The sequence below is a fragment of the Oryctolagus cuniculus genome, chromosome 16 (genome assembly GCF_051225735.1).
Source record: "Oryctolagus cuniculus isolate XC-2025 breed Fujian yellow rabbit chromosome 16, ASM5122573v1, whole genome shotgun sequence".
NCBI lineage: Eukaryota > Metazoa > Chordata > Mammalia > Lagomorpha > Leporidae > Oryctolagus > Oryctolagus cuniculus.
The window spans coordinates 92201100-92225005 of record NC_142882.1 but is presented as its reverse complement, the minus strand read 5'-3'; the positions used below and the strand labels follow the sequence as shown (position 1 = coordinate 92225005).

Below are 23906 nucleotides of genomic sequence, written 5' to 3'. Positions count from 1 at the left end.
CCCCGGGGGTGTAGGGGCTGTGTGCCCCGGGGGTGTAGGGGCCATGTGCTCCGGGGGACATAGGAGCCGTGTGCCCCTGGGGATGTAGGAGTCGTGTGCCCCGGGGGTGTAGGGGCTGTGTGCCCCGGGGGTGTAGGGGCCGTGTGCCCCGGGGGTGTAGGGGCCGTGTGAGTGTGGGTTTTCTGGCTAACTGTGATGTCTTTGGTTATTTGAAGTTGTTGTTTTGGAAGATGTTAAATGCACAGCTGAACACATAATGTATGTTTCTTCTGGATCTGAGATCCTCAAGCTACAGCCCTCAGATGTTAGCTGTGCAGACAGGGAGGAGAGCACCCGCCCAGCTTTGGGGGTGGAGCTGAGGGAAGGGAGGGCCCTCTCCTGGCCTTGTCTGACAGGTGCTCCTGACCCAGCCTCGGAGCAAATGCAGGGCCTGCCGGACTCCAGCTCCTCCCCGTGGACAGAGAGGTGTCCGTCTCCTGCAGACCCAGGGTCTGGGTTTCAGGTGTTCCTGGCCGGTCGTTGTTGGCCACGTGACAGGCCGGGCCTGGGCACCGGAGGGAGTGACCGTGGAAGGCTTGCACGCCTGCCAGGCTGCCCTGCTGTCTCACCTGGGCTGCAGCCAAGGAGGGCTGCGAGCCGCTGAGCGTACACTTAGGTCAGGCGGAGGTGCCCCGGCCCCGTCTCGGGCTGCATTGCTGTAGATAAGTATTGGTTGTATTAGTGGCTGTAATGTTCTCTCCGGTTCAGCTTTGTTCTGCACGGCCAGTAAACCAAAACTTTAGGGGCCGGTGCAGAAGTGGCTTCAGATAATATTGAAAAGGGCTGATTTCCTTAGAAAGGACTCCGCCAGCCATCGAAAACCGCGTTTTTCAAAATCCACTGTTTGATGGAATCCCAGCAAAAGGCAGAGCGTCCTTCCTGCTTTTCCCTCGCGCCACCTGTGTTGGCCAAGGAGCCCCATGGTCAAGGAGCCGCTTGGGCGATTTTAATCCTTGGATCAGGTGACGTTGAGAGCTCCAGTCACTAAGGAAGCCCCCAGCAGAGAATGTTCTGTGAGAGGGGATGGCGTGTCGGAGACCAGATGAAGTTAACAGCCTGCTATCCTAACGGGAGCTTTATCAACGGCAGCGGTGTGGCTCCTGGGGTCTGCTTTGCATTGCGTGGTTACAACGTGGGGAGCTTCGGAGTGCAGCCAGTCTGTGCGGCCTGCAAGCCTCGCGTTTGCTTCCTTCCTCTGCTGACCTGTCTTCACGCACCTGCTTGTCCCTTCTGCCGGAATCCAGCTCTTACAGGAGAACTTGGGGGGTGGACCCCCAGATAGGCTCTCACTCCAGGTTGGGGAACAGTGCACCCCCAGAAGGACCCTGCGCGGCCCCTCATGCACTGCACCTGCTGGGGGTCCTGACCCCAGCGGACGGTGAGGGTGCCAGGGTCTCCCACATCTCGCATCTCACTTTCCTGTGTCGATCGTGGTTATGGCAGAGGGCTAAGGAGTGGCAGAATCCGCTGGCATCCAGAACATGCATGCTGTGTCTGTGTTTGGAACAGAACTCGCTAAGGCAGCCTGCATGGGCCCTGACAGCCGTGGCCTGCCTGGGCCTGGGCACTGACCGTCTTAGGCAAGGGCTCCGCGGCTGAGCTGCACAGTCAGGGACCTGAGTGAGAGGACCCCAGAGGCATGCGGCAAGGCGGTCCCTGTGCAGGCCCCGGTGCGGGAGGGGCCCCCATCCTCCTCCGGCCCAGGGACTCGGGGCAGCAGCAGGGACCAACCCCCTGCGAGGGCTGTGTGTCTGCTGGCGCACAGGTCCCCAGGAAACCCGGGAAGAGGGGGAGTTCAGGGAGGAACGGTGTTGGCTGAGCAGGGAGGGCGCTGGCCTGCCTCTGTGGCCGGCGCGTGATGTCCTCTCACCGTGCAGTTCCCAAGTGACCCTGGGGCATGAACTGTGGGTGTCAGTGACGCACACTGAGAGGTCTTCCCTGCTTCCAGCTTCTCCGTAAAGTTGAGAAAGAATGAAAGAAATCACCGAGGCTGGTGCCGTGGCTCAACAGGCTAATCCTCCGCCTAGTGGCGCCGGCACACCGGGTTCTAGTCCCGGTCGGGGTGCCGGATTCTGTCCCGGTTGCCCCTCTTCCAGGCCAGCTCTCTGCTGTGGCCAGGGAGTGCAGTGGAGGATGGCCCAAGTACTTGGGCCCTGCACCCCATGGGAGACCAGGAGGAAGCACCTGGCTCCTGGCTTCAGATTGGCATAGCTCTGGCTGTAGCGGCCATTTAGAGGGTGAACCAATGGAAGGAAGACCTTTCTCTCTGTCTCTCTCTCTCACTGTCCACTCTGCCTGTCAAAAAAAAAATTATAAAAAAAAAAAAAGAAAAGAAAAAAAAAGAGAGAAATCACCGAACATCAGAAAACCAGGCAGGTCCCAAGCTGAGAAATGGAGGCAAGAACGTCGTGTGCAGTACTCACCTCCTCACCCCACACAGCACTCACCTCCTTACCCCACACCCACACTCACCTCCTAACCCCACACCCACACTCACCTCCTCACCCCACACAGCACTTACCTCCTAACCACACACCCACACTCACCTCCTCACCCCACACCCTCACTCACCTCCTCACCCCACACCCACACTCACCTCCTCACCCCACACAGCACTTACCTCCTAACCACACACCCACACTCACCTCCTCACCCCACACAGCACTTACCTCCTAACCACACACCCACACTCACCTCCTCACCCCACACCCTCACTCACCTCCTCACCCCACACCCACACTCATCTCCTCACCCCACACCCACACTCACCTCCTCACCCCACACAGCACTTACCTCCTAACCACACACCCACACTCACCTCCTCACCCCACACAGCACTTACCTCCTAACCACACACCCACACTCACCTCCTCACCCCACACCCTCACTCACCTCCTCACCCCACACCCACACTCATCTCCTCACCCCACACCCACACTCACCTCCTCACCCCACACAGCACTTACCTCCTAACCACACACCCACACTCACCTCCTCACCCCACACAGCACTTACCTCCTAACCACACACCCACACTCACCTCCTAATCCCACACCCACACTCACCTCCTCACCCCACACAGCACTTACCTCCTAACCACACCCACACTCACCTCCTCACCCCACACAGCACTTACCTCCTAACCACACACCCACACTCACCTCCTCACCCCACACCCACACTCACCTCCTAATCCCACACCCACACTCACCTCCTAACCCCACACCCACACTCACCTCCTAACCACACACCCACACTCACCTCCTCACCCCACACAGCACTCACCACCCAACCGCACACAGCACTTACCTCCTAACCACACACCCACACTCACCTCCTAACCCCATACTCACACTCACCTCCTAACCACACACCCTCACTCACCTCCTCACCCCACACCCACACTCACCTCCTAACCCCTCCCAGCAGGAGGGGAATCCCTGCCTGCCACTGCCATGTGCACCCCCACCCCCCATCAAGAGGGCAGGTCCTGACCTCCTGCTGCGGCTGGCTCCTTGCCCGGCTGGGCAATCCCTCCCACTGCCGCACTTCCAGACCTCCGTGCTGGTCTGCGTGTGGCTGGCAGGATGAGCGCACGGGGGCACGGGTGCTGTCTCGGAAGACCAGGAGAGCTAACGACTCCTGCTGCAGGGGAACCTGGGGAGATCAGCAGTGACCAGCAGGAGGGGTCTCCATGGTCCCCGGGAGCTGCTGCGGCAAATGCATCGTAGCCTGGCGCAGCCTGGCTGCTCAACGGCACGCGCCTGCGTCGCCCTGTTCTGGGGCTGGCACGTCCAGCACCGAGGAGCCGGCAGCCTTGGTGTCCGGCAGCGGATCTCCGTGTGCAGGCTGCGTCCTCACAGGGCGGAGAGGGAGCCGGGGGGTGGCTTGGGGTTGCCTTTGCCGGGGTGCTTCCCTCATGCCCTCATCGCCTCCCAAGGCCTCACTTTCCAACGGATGTCACTGCGTCTCCTGGTTCTGGGAGGCAGAGGGGACAGAAGCAGTGCTCCCTGAGGAGTCATGCACGGCCGGCCTCAGCTAGAGCCGTTTTCCCAGCGCCGCCTCCGGCACGCAGTGGTTCGCGCTGGGCCCGCAGGGGAAGCCTTCGCTCGGGGCTTTGGTCACTGACGGTTCCGTAGACGCTTCCGCTGGGAACTGCAGAGCTGCTCCTCCCTCGGCCGTCGGCCTGCGTGGCGTTGAAAGGCCCGGACTCGGCGTCAGACAAGGCCAGATCCCGTTTCTGCCACTGACTGGCCGTGTGGCCCGAGAGGGAGTCTTCCGTGCCTCAGTCTCTTGGCAGATAAGAGGGTAAAGTCGCCCCCTTGGGGGCAGCCACGAGACCGGGCCGGCTCCCTCGGCCCACGTTTCAGTCTCTGCACTGCTGGCCTTCACGGTGCTCTCTTGGAGTCTGCAAATCCATACGCGGAACCTTTGTGCTTCAGAGCCTGAGCGTAACGAGCTTCCTACCCACGCTCCTCCTCCTGCTGGATCTCGTCTGTGTTGCGTGGTCTCAGACAGACCCAGCCGAGCACCTGTGAAGCCTGTCGTCTTAGTTAACCGACTGGAGGTGGAGGCGCGGCTGAGAGCTGGGTGGTGTGTGTTAAACGTGGCACAGGTGTGATTAACTCCGGAGGAAGCGGGGTGGCCAGGTGGGGCCGACCTGGCAACGTCTCCCAGGCTTCCATGCTTCTGCAGATCTTGTACCGGGGAGCGAGCCAAGCTGTCTTTCAGTGAGCGAAACAGCTCTTCCAAACCAGGTGGACCAGAAACGCTCTCCTATGCCCTCCTCTAATTATCTCTTACTGCGTAGAAGCATGCCAGAATTCTGCATGGCATTGCTGTGGTACACATGTGCAGAGGGGTGAGCCCAGGGCCGTGGTACAGACGTGCACAGGAGTGAGCCCAGGGCTGTGGTGCAGACGTGCGCAGGAGTGATCCCAGGGCCGTGGTGCAGACGTGCGCAGGAGTGAGCCCAGGGCTGTGGTACAGACGTGTGCAGGAGTGAGCCCAGGGCCGTGGGGCAGACGTGTGCAGGAGTGAGCCCAGGGCTGTGGTACAGACGTGCAGGAGTGAGCCCCGGGCCGTGGTGCAGACGTGCGCAGGACTGAGCCCAGGGCTGTGGTACAGACGTGTGCAGGAGTGAGCCCAGGGCCATGGGGCAGATGTGTGCAGGAGTGAGCCCAGGGCTGTGGTACAGATGTGCAGGAGTGAGCCCCGGGCCGTGGTGCAGATGTGTGCAGTTGAACCCATTGCATTGGTGCATCGTGCACCCCAGTGAGCCCGGGCACTGCTGATGCCCCCGGAAACACAAAGTCCCCAGACGGGTCCCAGGACCCTGACTATTCGACTGGGTAAGAGCTGCGGGTTGTCTGTCCTCTGCTGGACTGTGGACAGAGGAAGTAAGTGACGGTCTTCCTTGCTGGGTCCCCTGTGGTCCTACCCATGCAGCGCGGGCCCAGGGGCTCCTTGCTGACGCGTTGGAGGACAGATTCTCCCACTTAGCTCAAGAAGAGGCTGAGCAGTGTGGACTTGGACGATTACAGGCAGGCAGGCCACAGCACCGGCGTCCTCAGTTCATGACCTGGTAGACATCCACGCTGAAGGCTGAAGTCCAGGACCAGAGCAAGGCTTTGCACTTTCAGCGTTGCCATCAGCAGCCAGCGAGGATTGGAGAGGCTGGGCCATCGCGGTCCAGGTGCAGGCAAGGCCCAGCATCCTACCCTGACAGGTCCAAGACCAGGCTGGGCTCCTAGGTGCTGGACTCACCCCTCCACACCAGCTCCCAGGCCCAGAAGCTGCTTACACATTGCCAGTTTGGGCCAAAGCGCCGAGGCCTGGACAGAGTCTTGGTGATTTTTCCACAATCCCATGACAGGGTTCTTCTTATCATTCAGTACATGCACAGGCTTGACCATTTTAGATACATGGCTGTGCTCGCCGTGTGTGTCCTGCATCGGACAAATCTAGGACGTTTTCAGTGTGTGTCACTGAAACTTCATGCCTGCTCATCAGTGACACACACACAGCACACACACACCACACACAGCACACATAGCACACACAGCACACATACCACACACACAGCACGTACACACACACACACACACCCCGCCGTGTGCTGGCAGCCGCCACTGTGCTTCCCAGTGCCTCGTATTTGTAAGTGGAGTCCTTTCCCGGGTCCCGCATCTCCACCTCGGGAGGACTGCTCCCTGGAGACCGGTTTCATTGCTGTTTTCTGTGATGTGTGCTTCTAAAAACACAGCCGTCTTCCCCAGGCTTTCTAGAGAGGCTTTGCACAGGTGAGCCCACGTCAGCCTACCACCTGGACACCCTCAGGCCCCCCGCCTCCGTGGGTCAGTGGGTGTCATCACGGGCTCCCTCGCGTGGCCGTCCTCGGGCCTGCAGGTTTCTTGCTCTCCCTGTGCAGCTGCCCCCGCCGTCCACAGCGTCGGTTCTGCCTCACTTCTCCGACAAGGCGGTTCCGTGGGCAGTCTTCTCTGGAGGCCTGGGACATCATGTGTGCTTTCTGCTCCTCTCACGCCTCCCCAGGGCTGAGCCGTGAGCCAGGCTTCCTCCAAGCCCATGGGCGGTGCCAGCCTCTCTCCACGGCACTGCCCGGTCCCGGGTGCCACAACCTGCCTCTGGGCTCTCCTTTCTCAGTGGCCCCAGCGTCTGGAGGGTGCCAGCTGCTTGGCCTTCAGGCAGGCCCCTGCAAAGCCAGGACGCCGGACAGGTGTTCTGTCCTTCTCTCCCTCCCGAGAGAGAAGGCCTGGACTGGGGCTCTTCCCATTTGCTGAGCTGAGGTGGTACAGGGGCATCGCTGTCACAGGCGAGGTGAAGTGGCTCTCTTACCTCTCAGGGTGCCTGTTCTTGGCTCCGAGCCTGCCTGGGATGCTGTGGCCTCCCTGGTTTCTAGGGTTCTCATAGACGCGTTCGGCACTGTGAATTGTTGCTAGGTCAGGGTCGCTGTGGGGAGTGTGTCTGGGGTCCCTCTGTTCCCATCTTGCTCACTCCTCCTGTGCAAGGATTCTTAAAATCAGGATAGCAATTTTAGAATCCAGCGTCTTTGCTCTGAGTTGAACATACTCTTCAGAAATTACAGTAAATGTATTAAAAACTCAAAGGATGAGAAAAGTAAATGCATGAAAAAAAATTACAAGATTGTTTTAAGAAATTTAACTTTTAAATAGCCAAAACCAGCCTTTGTACTCGTCTGAAGGCAGAGGGATTAATTTAGCTGATCATGGCTCATCACTCTGATGGAACAACAGACAGATATTTTAAAAACTCTCTCTCCCCCCCCCCCCACACCCCCTCTCCCTCCCTCTCCATCTGTGTCCCTCTCTTGCTCTGTAACTTTCAAATAAATAAATAAATCTTTAAGAAAGTTTACATTTTGCTAAGAGAGTAGGTATTAGTGTTCTTACCACAAAATAAGAAAAAGCAGACGGCAGCTTGATCTATAGGTGTGTAAATAGTTTGATGGTGGTGACAACTTCCCAGTGCACAATACATCACATTGTCCGGTTGTACAGCCACATCTCTACAATGTGTGTGTGAATCAATGATACTTTGGTGTTTGCCGATTATGCCTCAGTGAAGCAGAAAAAAATATGAAAGGAAATACCTAAAAAATCTCCCCTCCCAACATGCCATGAAAACGAGTAAGGGGTTTTTATAAATCCACCGTGAGGAAGAGGAAGGGAGACACAGCAATGGCGATTGCCAGTAGACAGCAGACACCTTGGAAGCCCCAAGAGAGAAGTCCCTGACACCTGACTGCCGTGGGAGAGGCCAGCAGGAGGCAGCAAAACCCCTCAAGGCTCAGGAACGTGCCCACCAGGGGCCCTTCAGCTGCACCCCTGCCCAGCAGTCAGGGCCAGGCGCCCAGCCCAGAAGCAGGGAACCAAGGGACCCTGACGCTGCGCCTGCGACAGGAGAGAGACTTCAGGTTCTCAGGGCCTCAGAAGTCCTCCTGGTGCACAGCCTGACCAGAAAGCTGCTGGAATGACTCAGAGACGTTTCAAAATGGAGGAAAGATGGATGACCCTGGAAACAAGGGAGGACGAGGAGACAGGGCTCAGGGGAGGCGGGTAAGCCAGAGACCATGTGTGAGCACACTCGGCGTTCAGCTGAGCAGCGGATTCTTGAAGAACGCTTCTGCCTGACACACTGCAGTGTCTGCTGTAGCCTTTGTCCTGGGGAGTCCGTTCCAAGCCCCCAGGGGAGCTGGCGTATCCTGTGCTGTCCCATACAAACCATCTATGATAAAGTAAGAAGTTACTGATAAGTAAGAATAGTGCCGTTACAACGACGTACTGACAGTTGCCAGCGTCACTGCTTGCTATAAAGTAAGGGTGACTTGAGTGCAGCTCTGGGTCGCTGACAGGGAGCTGATAGGAGTGACCAGCGGGAGGGGCAGATGCCAGGACAAGGGGTGACTCCTGTCCCAGGACGGTGTGGGATCCCATCACACTACAAGGAATGGAACGCAGTTGCCACCTGTGTGAATCATTTACGGAACTTCCCGTTGATCACAATGACCACAGGTCACTGAAACGGCAGAAAGCAAGGGCACTGGTAAGGGTGAACTTCCGAAGACCTGAGCAGCGAGTTAATACGAATGCAACGAACTCTTGTGCTATGATTTTGGGGAAAATGAGTGTGTGTGTGTGTGTGAGAGAGAGAGAGACAGACAGACACTGAGATTAGATCCCCATCTCCTGGAGAAACCCAGCATCTAACGTGGAAAAATCAAATAGCACAGTAAGCTTGTGATCTAGAAACACCGAGTCGATGCTAAAAGAAAGGAGGGCTGGAAGTGGCCGCTGCTGCAGTGCAGGTGCTGGGCCGGCTCTGTCCTGACCCCAGGCTCTGGGGGGCAGCTGGCTGTTACTGCGTATGTTGAATGCACAGTGCACGCGACTTCAGACACGCGGGGCACGATTATCATGTTTCAGCAGAAGGAGGGAAAAGCATGAACAGCTAATGGTGTGGGCTGACCGCACTCCCTGCAGAACACTCGGGCTCAGAAATGTTGAAGGTTTTGTAGTTCTCCAGGTCCTGGAATGTTTGCGTAGACCCCGCCCCCCAGCCGCATCCGCGATGCCTGCGATGCTGTGCTTGTTCCCGCTGAGGGAACACAGCAGGGCGACCGTCGGCTGCCTTTCTGTGCGCTGTGGCCTCTGCAGCGAGCGCATTACTGAGCACCCACACGCGTCTGCATGCACCCACCAAGTCCCAGGCCCTGCCCAGGAAGGGGCGTTTTCCTCCTGCGGTCGTGAGGTTTTGTCCAGGCCTGGCGCAGCCGGTGTCGGTAACCAAAGAGCACCTGGATCCGACGGAGGCGGGCGGTGTTGGTCGGCCTCCCCTGCAGGCTGGGCCTGGAAAGGTCAGGGAACCCTGGTCCTGGGGTGCGAGGCGTGCTGCCCCCCTGTCGGTGCCGGCTGGTGCCCTGACTTGAACCCGCAGGGACGAATGACGCCTGGCTAAGCCTTACCCAGAGCCGTCCAATGGCCGAGAACTCTGGCTGACCTGAGGCAGGGAGAGGGTACCTGGGCCCCCCATTTCGCCCAGCTGCTGACCCTCAGGGCTGGGGGTCTCCTCTGCCTTGGCCTCCGAGCAGGGTGGCAGACCTCTGGCTGCAAGGCCGCCTTCCCGGGGCCAGCCCCAGGCCTCCCAGTCCCTTCTCGGCGCCCCTCTTGGAGTTCCAGGAGGAATTTCCATGTCACCTTTCCTTAAAAGCGAGGGGACTCCTCGCGGGTGCGCTCCAGGAGGCTGACCACGGCCCCCGGGAAGCCAGCCCCGCCAGGTGCCAGCCTGCCCAGGGCGCCCCTGGAACTGGAGACCCCATGTTCCGCCAGGTGCACCGCCGGGAGCCGGAACACCTCCCCGAACCACTCTCAAAGCGCTGTCTCCTGTTTCTCCTTGCTTCGTAGGTGTCTCTGGGGTCGCAGATGGATTTGCAGAAGAAGAAGCGGCGGGCGCCAGCGCCCCCTCCGCCCCAGCCGCCACCGCCCAGCCCCCTGGTCCCTTCGCGCACCGAGGACTCGGAGGAGAAAAGGAAGAGCGCAGTGGGTGAGTGGTGCGCATGCACAGCGAGGGCGCGCACCTGCCGTTTGTGCTTGCAGTGCCAGGGGTGCACCTGCTCTTAACCTGGCCGCGCCTGTGGCCCTAACGACACTAACCCGGGGAGAGAGAGGCTGGAAATACTCAGCTGCTGGTGGGCGATGTGTCTGCTCCTGGAGCGGGGAGGGCGGGGAAAGCCCAGACGTTTGCGTGTGAGAAGTAGCAGCTGGAGGTGGCACCCACGGTCCTGAGAGAGCGCAGCCCCCGTGGGGCTGATGCCCGTGGAGCACACCCAGCCCTAAACCTCCAATCAGAAGTGCCCCAAACTCCAGACTCCCAAGTAGACAGTTCCACACCACGGAGCTTGGATTCATGCAGAAATTTAAGTAAACCGTTGTGTAAAATCACCTTCAGGCTGGGTATATAGGTGCTCAAGAAACGAAAATGAAAGCTGTATTGAGATTTGGCTCATTGTGTATATGCAGAGATTCCAAAATTGGGGAAAAAAATCTGAAATCTAAGACACATGTGGTCCTAAGCATTTTGGCTAAGGGACACTCAGCCGGGAGGAGCCGGCATGAGCGGGGTGTTGCACTGCCCCACACCCCTGGTTCAGATGCCTCCATCTGTGTGGCCAGGATCCTGACATCCCGAGAGAAGGGGGAGCCCTGGGAAGGAGGCCCCGGGCTCAGGAGCGGGCGTTTAGTTACGTTGCAGTCCTTCACCTTGATTGTTTCACTTCCGTGGGAGCAAACACGTCTGCAGGGAGGGCTTGGGGCGGGGCAGCCTGGCAGCCGCAGGCTCCTGGTTCTGAGTGTGCACCGAGCTCCTTCCCGTCAGGCCCTCGTGCACCTAGGCACCCCGAGTTTGCCCTTTGACTTAATGTCTGCAACCCCAGAAGGGAATAGTGGGTGCATCGTCCGCACCTAAGGCTTCAGTTGTCCCAGGGAGCACTCCTCCCGTCTACGGAGGGTCTGTGCCTGTGCCGTGTGACGGCGCTCGCCCGGGCTCGCCAGCAGCACCTCTGGGCGCATCCTGCCTCGTCTGCACTCCGAGGGAGGACACGATGCTCTCGTTTGGGGAAGTCAGCGTGTTCCCATGTACAGAGAGCCGTCGCCAAGAGAAGGGATACATGGCTGCAGCTGCCGAGAAGAGACTCTGGTCTTTTATCTTTATTAATAACCTGGTAAAGGACATGGAGCGTGGGCCCTGTTAGCTACCAGAAGTTTCTAAGCTGCAAAGCCTGAAGACAGGGTTTTTTAAAAGAAATAGCTCAGTCAGCGTAGCCTGCGACCCCGGCAATCCCTGTCATTTGTCACACTGAGCCACTGCCTTTCCAAGATCTGGTCAGCACCAGAAAGTCCTTCGCAAATACAAACGGCAGCGTGTCTCCAGTGACGGCACAGAGGAGGGCTGGGGGCTGCTCCAGGCAGGCGCTCAGCGGCCCGGGGCCCAGCTCGCATCCCACTGAAAACTTGCCCGGGGCACTGAGGGAGGTGCACGGAGCGAATGGGCCGGGGAGAGAGGCCTCGTGTCTGGTTCCTCTGTCTGCAGCCGTCAGTGCGGTAGGGAAAGCAGAAGGCGGTGGCTGAGCAGCAGCCCCGTGAGCCTGGGGCGACCAGTGTGGGCAGCTGGAGCTCCTTTTGTGTTACCTGGGCAGAGCTGTGGAGGGAGCTGCGAGCCTTCATGTGGCTGTGCCTGCCAGAAGCGAATGGCCACCGGGCAGGGTTCCCAAACGGGACACCGTGGATGTGAGAGTGGAAGCTCCAGTGTGGTTGGGCCAGGTGCTGGCTCCTGTTGGACTCGGTGTTGGATGTGGTGGGGCTGGGTGCAGACCGAGGCTGGACAGGGCATGCAGCGCGGGGGTTCCTGGGGAGTGAGGTTGAAGTTCGCATTGGAAGCCGCTGGAGTTGGTGCTGGACGTGGGTGCACCTGCTGCGAGGTGAGTGACACTGTACTCTGCATTGCAGCACAGGGAATCTTGGAATCTTGTGGCTTGACTTCTGAAACCACTTCCCGTTGATTCCACGTAGGTGTCGGACGGCAGGTGCCACAGAAGCCTCCCAGGGGCACTGCTCGAGGCCCACCCCAGTTAGTGCTGCCCCCACCCCCACCCTACCCGCCTCCTGACACAGACGCGGCAGAGCCTCTCGGCTTTCCCGGGGAAGGCGCTGGTTCCGAGGCCTCGGACCTGAGACCCAAACGTACGTGTCCGTGCCGGCTGTGTGTTGGCCGTCTGCCGCGAGCCTGGTTTCCACACTTCTCTGTTCTCTCCTGTGTCTGTGCCGCTCCTTCTGTGCTGCTCTCTCAATGTCAGTGCAGTGCCCGGGCACAGAGCAGGCATCTGAACGATGCCGCCGGTGGGCCGTCAGGACTCAGCCGCAGGTGCACCGTACAAGGGGTGGGTGGGGACCCTGTGGAGAGAGGGCTTCTCCTCCCGTCCGTCTCGCCCTCGGTGTGTCCGGAGAGCGGCGGCCGCTCGGCCTGGCTGCGCTGTGGTCTCCAGGCAGGCTCGCTCACACAGGCCGGTGAGGGCTGTGCTCACGAGCCTGGAGCTCTCCACCTGTCAGTCCGTCTCTGCGTGGCCAGTGGCCAAGCCTTGGTGCCGAGATAGCAGCGAGGGAGACAGCTTTGGGCTAGGGTTGGGGTCCAGCAGCTGCGGAGTTGCGGCCTGCTTTTGCCTGTTTCTCAGCCCACCCTGTCCGAGATGGACCTTTCCCCGGTTCCTTGGGCTTCCCTTCAGATTTCAGTGAACACCCGAGGTGGAGAGTGTGCGCTATAAAAATACTGCATATGGATTTCAAAAGAAAAAATCTTGCAGCAAAATGGATTTATGTTTTAGTTCACTTTCCCACAAACTTTCTGAACTGCCTGGGATGCGGCATTGCTGCCTCCAGACGGTAATCGTTGTACAGGCCTGGTAAGACGCGTTCGGATGGTCTCACAGGCACGTCAGCTGTGTCAGCAGCACCTCCCGGGCTGCGTGCCCTGTCCCTCACCGCGTGATGTCACCACAGCACCCGGCAGTGCCCACAGCGTGGCACACCCTCCCCTGGGGACTGGCGCTGCTCCACCATCGGCCCCGTCACCCCTGTGAGAGCCGCCTGCCTGCAGCCAGCCTTCTGTCGGGGAAGCAGTCCCAGCCCGTTTCTCTCTTCCCGAATACTTCCTTTCCACCCCTCTGTACCCCGGGCCATCGTGGCACCAGCCGCGGGTCCGAGTGCGAGGCGGTTGTTCCAGGGACTCAGACGTGAAGGAGTGTGGGTGGTTCTGGGGGCCCACACCCCCACTGCACCGCATGGTCGAGAGCTTCTCGATGTCACTCCTGCGCTGCACACTCGACCTCACTCCCTGGGAGCAAGTGACAGGAGAACAGTGCGTGGACACGAAGCTGCACGCGCCCCATTGTCAGCGGAGGCGGCCACGAGACGCTGAGCTCGGCAGCCGCGTGCAGAGCAGGAGGGAGAGCCAGGACCGGCCCTGGCTTCCTCCCGGCCCAGGCACAGTGTGGGAGGGACTGCAGACAGCCCTGGGGAGGGTCCCGGTGGAGGCAGCACCAGGCACAGGGAGGCGGAGGTTCCCTCTGCTTCTCTCAGGGGCGGTGAGGTTTGCTCCTGGGCCTGACGCCTCCTAGGAGCCCGAGTGCAGAGCCGGTGAAGGGGCTTGGAGGGAGCAGCCAGCCGCCCTCTCTCCCGGCCTCCGTGGCCTGCTTCCCCTCCTGTGCCCGCTGCCAGCAGCTCCCCAGGTCCCTGTCACGTTGGCCCGCTCCTCCCTGGGAGGTCAAGGGAGGGGACCTGTGTCACTTCTCCACCACCCGCCGCCGTTCTGCTGTGCCCATCTCCTGGCCGCGTGTGCACTGGAAGCTCACGCCTCCCGCTGGGGACTGGAGTTCCTCCTTGGCAGAAGCCGACTGCCGGCTGCCTGCCACCTTAAAACCTGGTTCCCTTTGCCAGCAGCTTGCCTGCCCCGACGGGGGAGGACTCAGGGAGACGGGCCGGGCCCTTTATTGTCACTTGCTCTGTCTGCGTAATACTGGCATCAGGGCTCCTCCCCCCACCGAGGGAGGTGCTGCTGATGGCTGGCAGCTGGCACAGGGGTGCCGGCCAGCCGGAGGGCACGCGCGGCTCGCCCGCGCCCGCCTCACACTCGGGAGACACGGCCGTGTGCCAGCGGCAAGTTCCTGCACATCCCCTGCGGAGGCCAGCTTCAGAACTGTGCTCCCTGCCAAGGAACCACGCTGCTCTGCTGGGAGTGCACTCTGGCCGCCTCCGAGGGCCAAGGGCCCCACACCGCTCAGGGGCTGGCCCTGTCATCCATGGAAACCCCGGAGGAGCCAGCGGGACTTCCCAGGGGACCTGGGACCCTCCGTCCTTGCTCCGTTCTCTCGCCCCCACCCTGGGTCCACGTGTCCATGGGGATTTGTACAACATGGGGTCAGTCCCGCTCAGGCTGCTGAGGCCGAGTGGGCATGGCTAACCTGAGACAGAGAGACTCGAGAGCTATGAGGCAGCCCATCTGTCCACGGGCACTGGGGGGCGCTGGAGAGGGGCCGCACACACGTCTGGGGCCTCTGAGCGGCTCCCTGGATCTTTCTGGTCCGGCTGTTCCCTCGCCTCTTCCTGGCAGCCTTCACGGCAGATGGGAGTCGCCTTCAGTGCTGCCACCTTTCTCTTCCTCCCAGGCTGGCCGCTGGCCAGGGGCCTGGGAGCCGAGTCCAAGGACAAGCCGCTCACTCCCATGTTAATGCTTTCGCTGTTGGCAGTGAGGATGCGTGGTCACAAAAACCACACCCACCTGAACCAGGGCCAGGTGTCCCACGTTCAGTGCCGCAGGTGTCTGGCCACGTGCACGGCCTGCAGTCAGGAGTCCCGGTGGAGGCAGTGTGGCTCTATGAGGTCTCCTGCCCCAAGAGGGGCCCTAGCCTGAGTGCAGACTGATGCACTGTGTCCACTAGCTGTTCCATCACTGGGCCCGGGAGCTCATCTCTCACAAGCCTCCCCTGTCCGGTGTGCATTCTCTCCCACAGTGCCCCAGGCACTAAACTGTGTTGCGTGCCCCTGTCATGGGCCTGCCCCACTAGTGTAAGCTACGTGGTGGCATTAGCAGTTTTCTATGTATTTGTTTTCAGCCTGCAGATGGGCACCGATGCAGCACAGACCCAGTAAAGGACAAGGCCAGGCTGTGTCTCCGCGTGAGGTTGAAGTGCGCTAGTGTGTGCTGTTCCGCTCGCCTCTGTGCAACCTACAAGGCATTTGAGGTCTGTGCACAGCGTGCCCGGCTGGAGCTGGCACCGCACCAGCGAGCGGCCTCACCCCTGCCCGAGGAGATGGGGAAATCTCAGCAGGAGTCACGTTCCAGCCTTTCTTCCTTCCATAGAGCCTCCCCGGTGTGGCCCATTGGGGGACACCTGCAGTGGTGCGTGGCCCCTGTGCCGTGGCTCCCCACGACCCCACCTCCCCTCCCAGCCCCAGGCGCGCCCCTCTCCCTTCCGCAGGGACTGGCTTTAGGGAATGTGTTTACTGAGCTCGTCTCACACCACCCAAGAGGTGCAGCATCGCTTTGTGCCGTGTCCCTGCGCTGGTAGCCACCTGCCTTTTGTCACTTACCAGCTGTCTCTGGTCACATCGACTGTCACCGTCTCACCGGCCAGTCTTCAAGTAACCTTTATTTTACGTAACGATGGCCCTCACGGGCAAGAGCGGTGATGCTGGAAATGCGGGTATTGTTCCTTTACGTGAAGTGGTGAAAGGAAGTTCTAGTTAACACGGAAAGAAAAAGAGCGTAAGCTGTAGCTGTGAGGGTCTGCAGCAGTAGCACAGCATAGCACATCGAGGGCGTGGTCTGGAATCCGCTGGGGGACCCGGAGTCTGTCCCCCAGCGCGGGTGCCGCTGTATGCCCTCTCGGTGTCCACAGAATCCTAATAGTAAGAGGGTAAGGCAGTCCTGCGAATCCCGATCTCATCTGAAAGTTCTTCCTGCTGTAAAAGCGTCGTCTCGTCTCTCCCGAGGTGCGTTGACGGTAGACAGTCCACAGGCCTTGTAAGGGCACGGTGGGGCAGGCTTGCCGGTCTGTGTCGTGAGGAGCAAGCACCTGCTCCCGGCCGTCACTGTGCTGCCTGCTTTCCTGGCGACCTGTTCAGGGTGACGTGTGGAGTGTGAGGTGGCAGACTGGGTGTGTGTCGGGGAGGCACCAAGGTCACCGTCTCGGGGACTCGGTGCTGTGGGATTTCCTCCCATAACTGCTAGGACGATGGAGTGATGCGCTTTGGTCCTTGTTCTTTAATCCTCTTATTTCTGCATATTAAGCTTTGCATTGGCCTTTGGATGTCTAACCATGTACGTGGGTGTTCTGTGTGCATGTCTAAACCAGAAGACGTGGGTGCCTCCAAGTTCCGCCCTGTGACTTTCTAATGAGCTTGCTCTGTGCTGACACGGACCTGTTCTCGGGCCTTCCTTGTGAGTACAGTAACGGAGCCTGTCCCGTTATGCCTTGAAGTGTTTGTTTGCAAGGTTTGCCCTACTGACTATAATTATACTATTAACAAGTTATCAATTAATTACTAAAATTAGAAGTCCCTGGAGATTTAAAGATCAATGCACGCAGAGCTCAAATTACAACTCCTTAATTGTCTTTGGGTTATTTAATTAAACGACCCGATGAAGGTCATTTTCCTACGCATTCCCCCAGGGCAGTTGGCGAAGCTCTGGGAAGCCACACGAGAAGGAAGGAGAGGTCATTTTCTCCTGCATCGGACCAGTGACAGCCATCGTGTTCTCCCAGCAGATGGATTTTCAGTGTGCACACAAGTGTCCCTTTTTAAACACCTTTTACAAAGTTCTCAATATGGAGATAGGATGGGAGAAGGGCACATACACCAGGGCAGAGGCAGAGGCACAGGTGCGGGCTTGCACCACATTGCCAGGCGGCCGGATGGGCGAGGATGACTGGGAAGTCAGGTGCACGTGAACGCGTGGCCCCTCTGTAGCCAGTCCAGCGTAAGTGACAGAGCAAAGCACCACCTCTGCGAAGCCAGTCCTGTGCTGGGTGGGTGAGTTTCAACGCGCGGCCTCCCGGTCTCGCGCTCTTCCCCGTTTTACTCCTGTCACACGACAGTGGTGTCCAAGCGACACTTACTTGTCAACCGCATGGTGGGCTGACCGCAGATCTGTGTCTGTGTGTGCCTTCGGGTCCCACAGAGCTGGGCATTCCCCGTTATCAGCAGAGCACTGTATTAGCGGCAGTGCCAAGAAAGACAAATTGTTTAGTTCAGGGAACGGAGGGTAAAATTACTTTTTTTAAAGATTTATTAATTTATTTGAAAGAGTTACACAGAGAGAGGAGAGGCAGAGAGAGAGAGAGGTCTTCCATCCGATGGTTCACTCCCCAATTGGCCGCAACAGCTGGAGATGAAGCTAGGAGCCAGGAACCTCCTCTGGGTCTCCCACATGGATGCAGGGGCCCAAGGCCTTGGGCCGTCGTCTACTACTTTCTCAGGCCATAGCAGAGAGCTGGATCGGAAGTGGAGCAGCCGGGACTAGAACCGGTGCCCACATGAGATGTCGGCACTTGAGGCCAGGGCATTAACCCACTGTGCCACAGTACCGGCCCCAGTAGAATCACCTTTGATTTTTGTAGGTCGGTGCTGACGGTGCCTGTGTGAGGTTCCCCTGCACCTAGAAGTCAGGCATAAAATCTTTTTTTTTTTAATGTCAAGAGTCAAGAGAACTTCTTCCTGAATTCATGTAAATTTAAGTTCTCTTAAGGCACGAGCATCCTGAGTTCTCCAAAATCGTGTACGTTTTTTGATAAATATCCTGTCATGACTTTGTTTTACCAGCTAAGAACCCCCCCTTTTTTTAAAAGATTCATTTATTTATTTGAGAGGCAGAGTTACAGAGAGAGAAAGGGACACAGAGAGAGGTCTGCCATCCACTGGTTCACTCCCCAAATGGCTGCAACAGCCAGAGCTGAGCTGATCCAAAGCCAAGAGCCAGGAGCTTCTTCCGGGTCTCCCACATGGGTGCAGGGGCCCAAGGCCTTGGGCCATCTTCTACTGCTTTCCCAGGCCACAGCAGGGAGCTGGATCGGCAGTGGAGCAGCCGGGACTAGAACCAGCGCCCATATGGGATGCCGGCACTGCAGGCAGAAGCTTCACCTACTACGCCACAGTGCCAGCCCCTCCAGCTAAGACAGAATAGAGGATAGGGGCCGAGCACTCCCGCACCGAGGGTACTCCTCTGAACTGCGTCTTAGAGGCTGGTGTATGTGGTGCAGACCCCCACCAGCCCCCTGTTTTCACTGCTGTCCCCCAAGGCCTTCTGGAACATTCAGCCACTGCCCTGAGGTGGCCTGTACACCTGGCTTGGTCTGTCGCTGGGGAAGACAGCGGGTCCCGGGGGCTCGACAGCACCCAGCTGCAGTTGTGGCCCCCCAGGCCCACCCAGGTGACGCTGAGGGCACCCCAGGACGGGGCTGTGCTTTTCCTGAAATTCTGCAAGAGCCGGGGACGTCTCTGCAAGGGGCGGGAGATGGCTTCAGCCTGCCGGCACCTCAGCCTTCACAGCAAACCAGACGACGGCCCGGCAGTGAGCGGCGTGACGCTTGTGGGAGTCAGAATTCTGCATGCTGGGTCAGCAGACCCCTGAAACAGCAGACAGAGGCAGAGTCAAAGGAAACAGGCAGAAATCCTGCCGTTTGGCCAGAACACGGCTCTGCGTGCAGCGTTACATCTCCAGGGGCTGAAGGGGCTGGGGCAGACAGACGGCCGCGCGGGGCCGCGTTCACGCTGTGCCATCTTTTCCCCACAGTGTACTGCTGTGCGTCATTCCCCACTCATGCCAAGCGCGTCTGACGGATGACCTCCGACCTCCGACCTGCCCTGTGTCTCTGCTCTGTCTTCCTTCCACCTTTTGGGGCAGAGGGGCCCCTGTGCACCTGTGGTTCACTTTCCTCGGAATTTACACATAAATGCATAAGTGACCGAGACCCTTGGCTGAGGTTCCTGCTTGTGTGCGGGAGGTGAAGATTCGGGGCTAAGCTGGGTTTTCAGCCTCCGCCCACCTACACTGCCGCCCCTGGCTCTGAGGGGAGCCCTGCTTCTCTTTAGCCCACTGGGAAGCCGCTTTCTTCTACTTCATATCCTGTGCTGTTCCCCAGTTTCCTTCCACACGTTGGCTGTGTGGCCATTTTGCACAGAACTGAAATGTCCCCTCCACCTGGTGAAGCTAAGTGCAGGGGCCGCTGGGGGAGTTGCCACCCGGGAGCGACCGTGCAGCCGGGTGGGTGCGACCCTGCGTTCCGTGCTTCTCTGGTCCTCCTGTGACTGTGTCCTCGCCAGTTCACAGGACGGAAGGCAGGGAGCCGGGAGGTGTCTCCGCAGCCACTGAGTCCTGACTCCATGCCTGGAACTATGTGTCCCCGAGCCCCTCCCGCAGCCCCACTGCCTGCAGTGCACAGTTCTGTCCCGAGGGCCTGGCTCATGCTGGGTGCACTCATTCTGTTCCGAGGGCCTGGCTCGTGCTGGGTGCGTACAGTTCTGTCCCGAGGGCCCGGCTCATGCTGGGTGCGCGCAGTTCTGTCCCGAGGGCCCGGCTCGTGCTGGGTGCACTCAGTTCTGTCCCGAGGGCCTGGCTTGTGCTGGGTGCACTCAGTTCTGTCCCGAGGGCCTGGCTCGTGCTGGGTGCACTCAGTTCTGTCCCGAGGGCCCGGCTTGTGCTGGGTGCACTCAGTTCTGTCCCGAGGGCCTGGCTTGTGCTGGGTGCACACAGTTCTGTCCCGAGGACCCCAGCTTGTGCTGGGTACACTCAGTTCTGTCCCGAGGGCCTGGCTCGTGCTGGGTGCACTCAGTTCTGTCCCGAGGGCCTGGCTTGTGCTGGGTGCACTCAGTTCTGTCCCGAGGGCCTGGCTCGTGCTGGGTGCACGCAGTTCTGTCCCGAGGGCCCGGCTTGTGCTGGGTGCACTCAGTTCTGTCCTGAGGGCCTGGCTTGTGCTGGGTGCACGCAGTTCTGTCCTGAGGGCCTGGCTCGTGCTGGGTGCATGCCGTGGTAAGGCTGCCGATGGTGAGTGGCAGCCACCATGTGCACATGTACATGGCCGGCCTTCCTTGAGTACGGGACCCTCTGGTCTCAAGGAAAGTGACCCAGTGAATGAGAGTCGAGCAGCCCCTAATCACGGCGAGTGGGTCGAGGGGAGAAAGGTAGCTCTTCTCTCTCTCCTTGTGCCAAGATACATGTGACCCATCAAGGCCCATCAGGGTTCTCACTGAAAGATTTTTTTTTTAAATATTATTGCTCAAAGAAAGAAAATGATGCCTTACTAATAAGACTGCTGTCTCATTAATCCCCATGAAAACATTAGCTGTGCCTAATGTGGCAACTGTCTCAGCTGATCTAGGTGCTAATCATAAAGAAGTGCAAGCTAGAGCCTCCCAGAGCCCACTTAGGGCCACGTGTCCGTGAGAACACAGTTACAGAAATTACTCACAAGGAGACAGAAGCAGTTAGAAAGTGCCTCTTTTGCATTGCAATAAAGGACTTTTACCTGATGAGTAGCAGCCATTTGACCTCAGTCGTTCAGTGGAGAAGTCTGGACGAGAAAAGGGACTGTTGACCTGGACGTCGGGAAGGCCCGAGTGTGACGACAGCGGTCAGCACTTCTGTGGGAGCTGCAGCCTCACTCCTGGGCTGCCTCGACTTCGTGATCAGAGAGCCAGCAAGTGCATTGCCAAGACACATCAAGCTCTGGTAAACAGTGGAGGGCGTGGCCATGGAAGCAGGGAAAAGCCCACACTCGACAGAGCTGGCTCAGCCGACACAGGAAATGCAGTCTTCGGGGTCTCCGGTCTCCCTGCCCGTGTTCCCAGGACACGCGGCAGCACCTTTCTGATCTCTGTGTGGGGTCACCCCGATGGTCGAGTAGACTTCAGAGCCGTCGGGTGAGATCTGCAATTCTGCAGACGTGTGTATGCTGTGGCCCTGGGCTCACCAGCCCTAGAACCTTCTAAGAGTAACATGCAATCATGAGATGAGACAGTTTTTCCCAAAGCGCTTTGAGGTTCTCGTTCCTGGCTCAACTCAGAGCCCAGCTCTTGCTACCCAGCCCGCTGTATCTCGTTAGGAGCCAACTCTGTTCCGTTTCCCCACGCTGTCACCCAGGCTGCCCACAAAAGGCACTAATCAGGCAGGCCTGGGACAGGCCTGTCCCTACACAAGGTCACAGAACAAGGGGTCTCCTTGGGGGTCCAGGTTTTATATTAAACACTCAGGTGGAAGAGCAAGCCGTGCTTGGCCGAAGTTCCTTCCACCCTGGTTACTGTGCCGGCCGCGGATGGTGGACCAGGCTGGACCACACTGCAGCCAGGGGCACGTGGTGCTCTTTGCCTTCTCACTCCACCAGCACTTTGGGCTTTTCCGTAGGAAGGGTCTGAAGCCGCTTACCTGTGAGTAAGTGCTCCTGGTTCTAGACCTGAGACACTCGGGAACTTTCTTAGGACTGTTTGCTCCCCGGTGATCGCTTTAGCCTGTGGTAGCCACACCGCATCCGTGTTTTCACATTAATGAGGTTCCGGAACACGGGACTGTTTGTTCACGACTCCCATAGCTTGTGTGCTGTCACGGAATGTGGAGCAGAAGAAGAACTCAGAACCGGTCCCCTCCTCCCCTGTCCCCCGTCCCCTCCTCCCCGGCCCCGGTCCCCTCCTCCCCCCTCCTCCCCCTGCCCCGGTCCCCTCCTCCCCCGCCCCCAGTCCCCTCCTCCCCCGGCCCCTTGGTGTCACAGTGACAGGCCACCTGCAGACAGGGTTCCAGCCTCTGTGAAAGGCTCAGCGTTCTCTGTGTTTTCCAGTTTTGTGGCTCGTTTGTCACCAACGGCAGCACATAACTGCGCCCCCCCCCCCCCCCGCGCGACTCTGCGCTGGAACTTGTGTGATCCCAGCTGCTCGTCCTGGCCTTGTGTTTTCACCCCTACGTGCGTGGAGGCTCCCCTTCTCCCCTCTTAGTGAGGGCGCCTTCTCGTCACCAGCAGTGAGGCTGCGGGAGCTAGGGGCTGCACCTGCCCGTGCTCTTCAGTGGAGAAGCAAAAAAGGGCTTGAGAGCCGCCGAGCATCTTGGGATGGGGAGCCGTGCCCGGGGCGGGGGAGTCGGCTAGGGTGTGAGGGGCGAGTGCCCCAGACGCTCGGCCCCGCCCGGTGGACTGGCCAGTACGCTGCGCTCTCCTGCTGCGTGTGGACGGGGGCGGGGTTGACAGTGATTCTGCCCCAGCTCTTGTGTGTGAACCACAGAGCTGCTGAGAATCGGAACACAGACCCCCGAGTCCTGAACCCAGGAGAGACTGCGGCCGCCGGCTCGGCCTCCGCGCCCACAGACACAGCCCCTCCACCAGGCCGCCGCCGGCGTTGGAAGTTAGGCCACACCTGACACCCAGGTGCCTCCCTGAACAGGTGCTGGCTCCCCTCCCTCCAAGCTTGTACTGGGCGGCCCGCTCCCTGCACGCAGGCCCCAGAGCCCGTTTTCCTGGAGCCACTGTGTGTCTGGGAAGGGAACTGCAGGGAGTGTAGTTATGGCTCTGGGTGGACGCCCAAGCGAGCGCACACCTGGAGGGCTGCGGGTTCGGCCAGCGGGGACGCAGCTCTGTGCACCTGTGGGTTGTCCCGCCCCTCTGGCCCTCCTCTTTCACTGCTGGGGGCTCTGCCTACGCCCTGCAGCTTGATTGGCAGCCCCTGTATTCTGCCATTCAGGCCTCATTCAAACAGGCAGAGCAGGACGCTGGAACAGCACAGGGCACTGGTAAGGTTGAGGGTCAAGTTCAAGCCTGAACTGGTGCTGTCGTCACAAATGGCCTATAGGGGGAGTCTTTGGGTTCAGTGACAGAAACATGAAGTACGAAGATTCAGGTTCAGGGAATGCAAAACAATAGTGAATTTTTAAAAATAATAACTTGGAGAGAAAGTGAGCTCCCTTTGCTGGTTCACTCCCCAGATGCCTACCACAAGCAGGGCTGGGCCAGGCTGCAGCTGGAAGCAGGTGCCCGATCCAGTCTCCCAGTGGGTGGCAGGGACTCAGCTACTGCGGCCTTGCCCTGCTGCCTCCCAAGGTGCACAACCACGCTTGACCCGCAGGACGTGGGCTTCCCAGCCAGCACCCTGCCTGCTAGGCCAGATCCTCGCCCGGTGACTATCTTACACCGAACTTTTTGTCCCTAATTGCAGGAGAATAAGACTCCATTGAATATTGCAAGCTGTGGTGTAGGGGGAACATTGATGGGATTACCATGTTGTAGATTCTGTTTGTCAACTTTTTTTTTTTTTTGACAGGCAGAGTGGACAGTGAGAGAGAGAGACAGAGAGAAAGGTCTTCCTTTGCCGTTAGTTCACCCTCCAATGGCCGCCGCGGCCGGCGCACTGCGCTGATCCGATGGCAGGAGCCAGGTACTTCTCCTGGTCTCCCATGGCGTGCAGGCCCCAAGCACCTGGGCCATCCTCCACTGCACTCCCTGACCACAGCAGAGAGCTGGCCTGGAAGAGGGGCAACCAGGACAGAATCCGGCGCCCCGACCGGGACTAGAACCTGGTGTGCAGGTGCCGCAGGTGGAGGATTAGCCTAGTGAGCCGCAGCACTGGCCTACTTGATAAGTTTTGACATTGCAAATACCAATGATGCCAACACCTAGAGCAAGACAATGAACACGCCTGTCTCCCCCTGACCCCTTGTCATCACCTTCATCTCATGTGTGTGCACACAAGTAAGACCTCACACCCACAACTGTGTGTGACCTTGTGACAGCGCTGTTACTCTTTCATTTT

General features: G+C 59.1%; 1 protein-coding gene across 16 annotated transcripts in view; it reads left to right on the top strand.

Annotated features, from left to right (window-relative positions):
• Positions 1-23906, top strand: part of COBL (cordon-bleu WH2 repeat protein) — a 184951-nt gene that overhangs the window by 124816 nt on the left and 36229 nt on the right. For 12 of the 16 annotated variants that reach the window (XM_051853142.3, XM_051853141.3, XM_051853138.3 and 9 more), the window contains 2 exons: positions 9978-10116; positions 12141-12311. In XM_051853142.3, the coding sequence (XP_051709102.3) occupies positions 9978-10116; positions 12141-12311 (310 nt within the window). The remainder of the gene's footprint in view (positions 1-9977; positions 10117-12140; positions 12312-23906) is intronic. The other 4 variants (XM_051853146.3, XM_051853144.3, XM_051853143.3 and 1 more) reach the window with 1 other exon arrangement.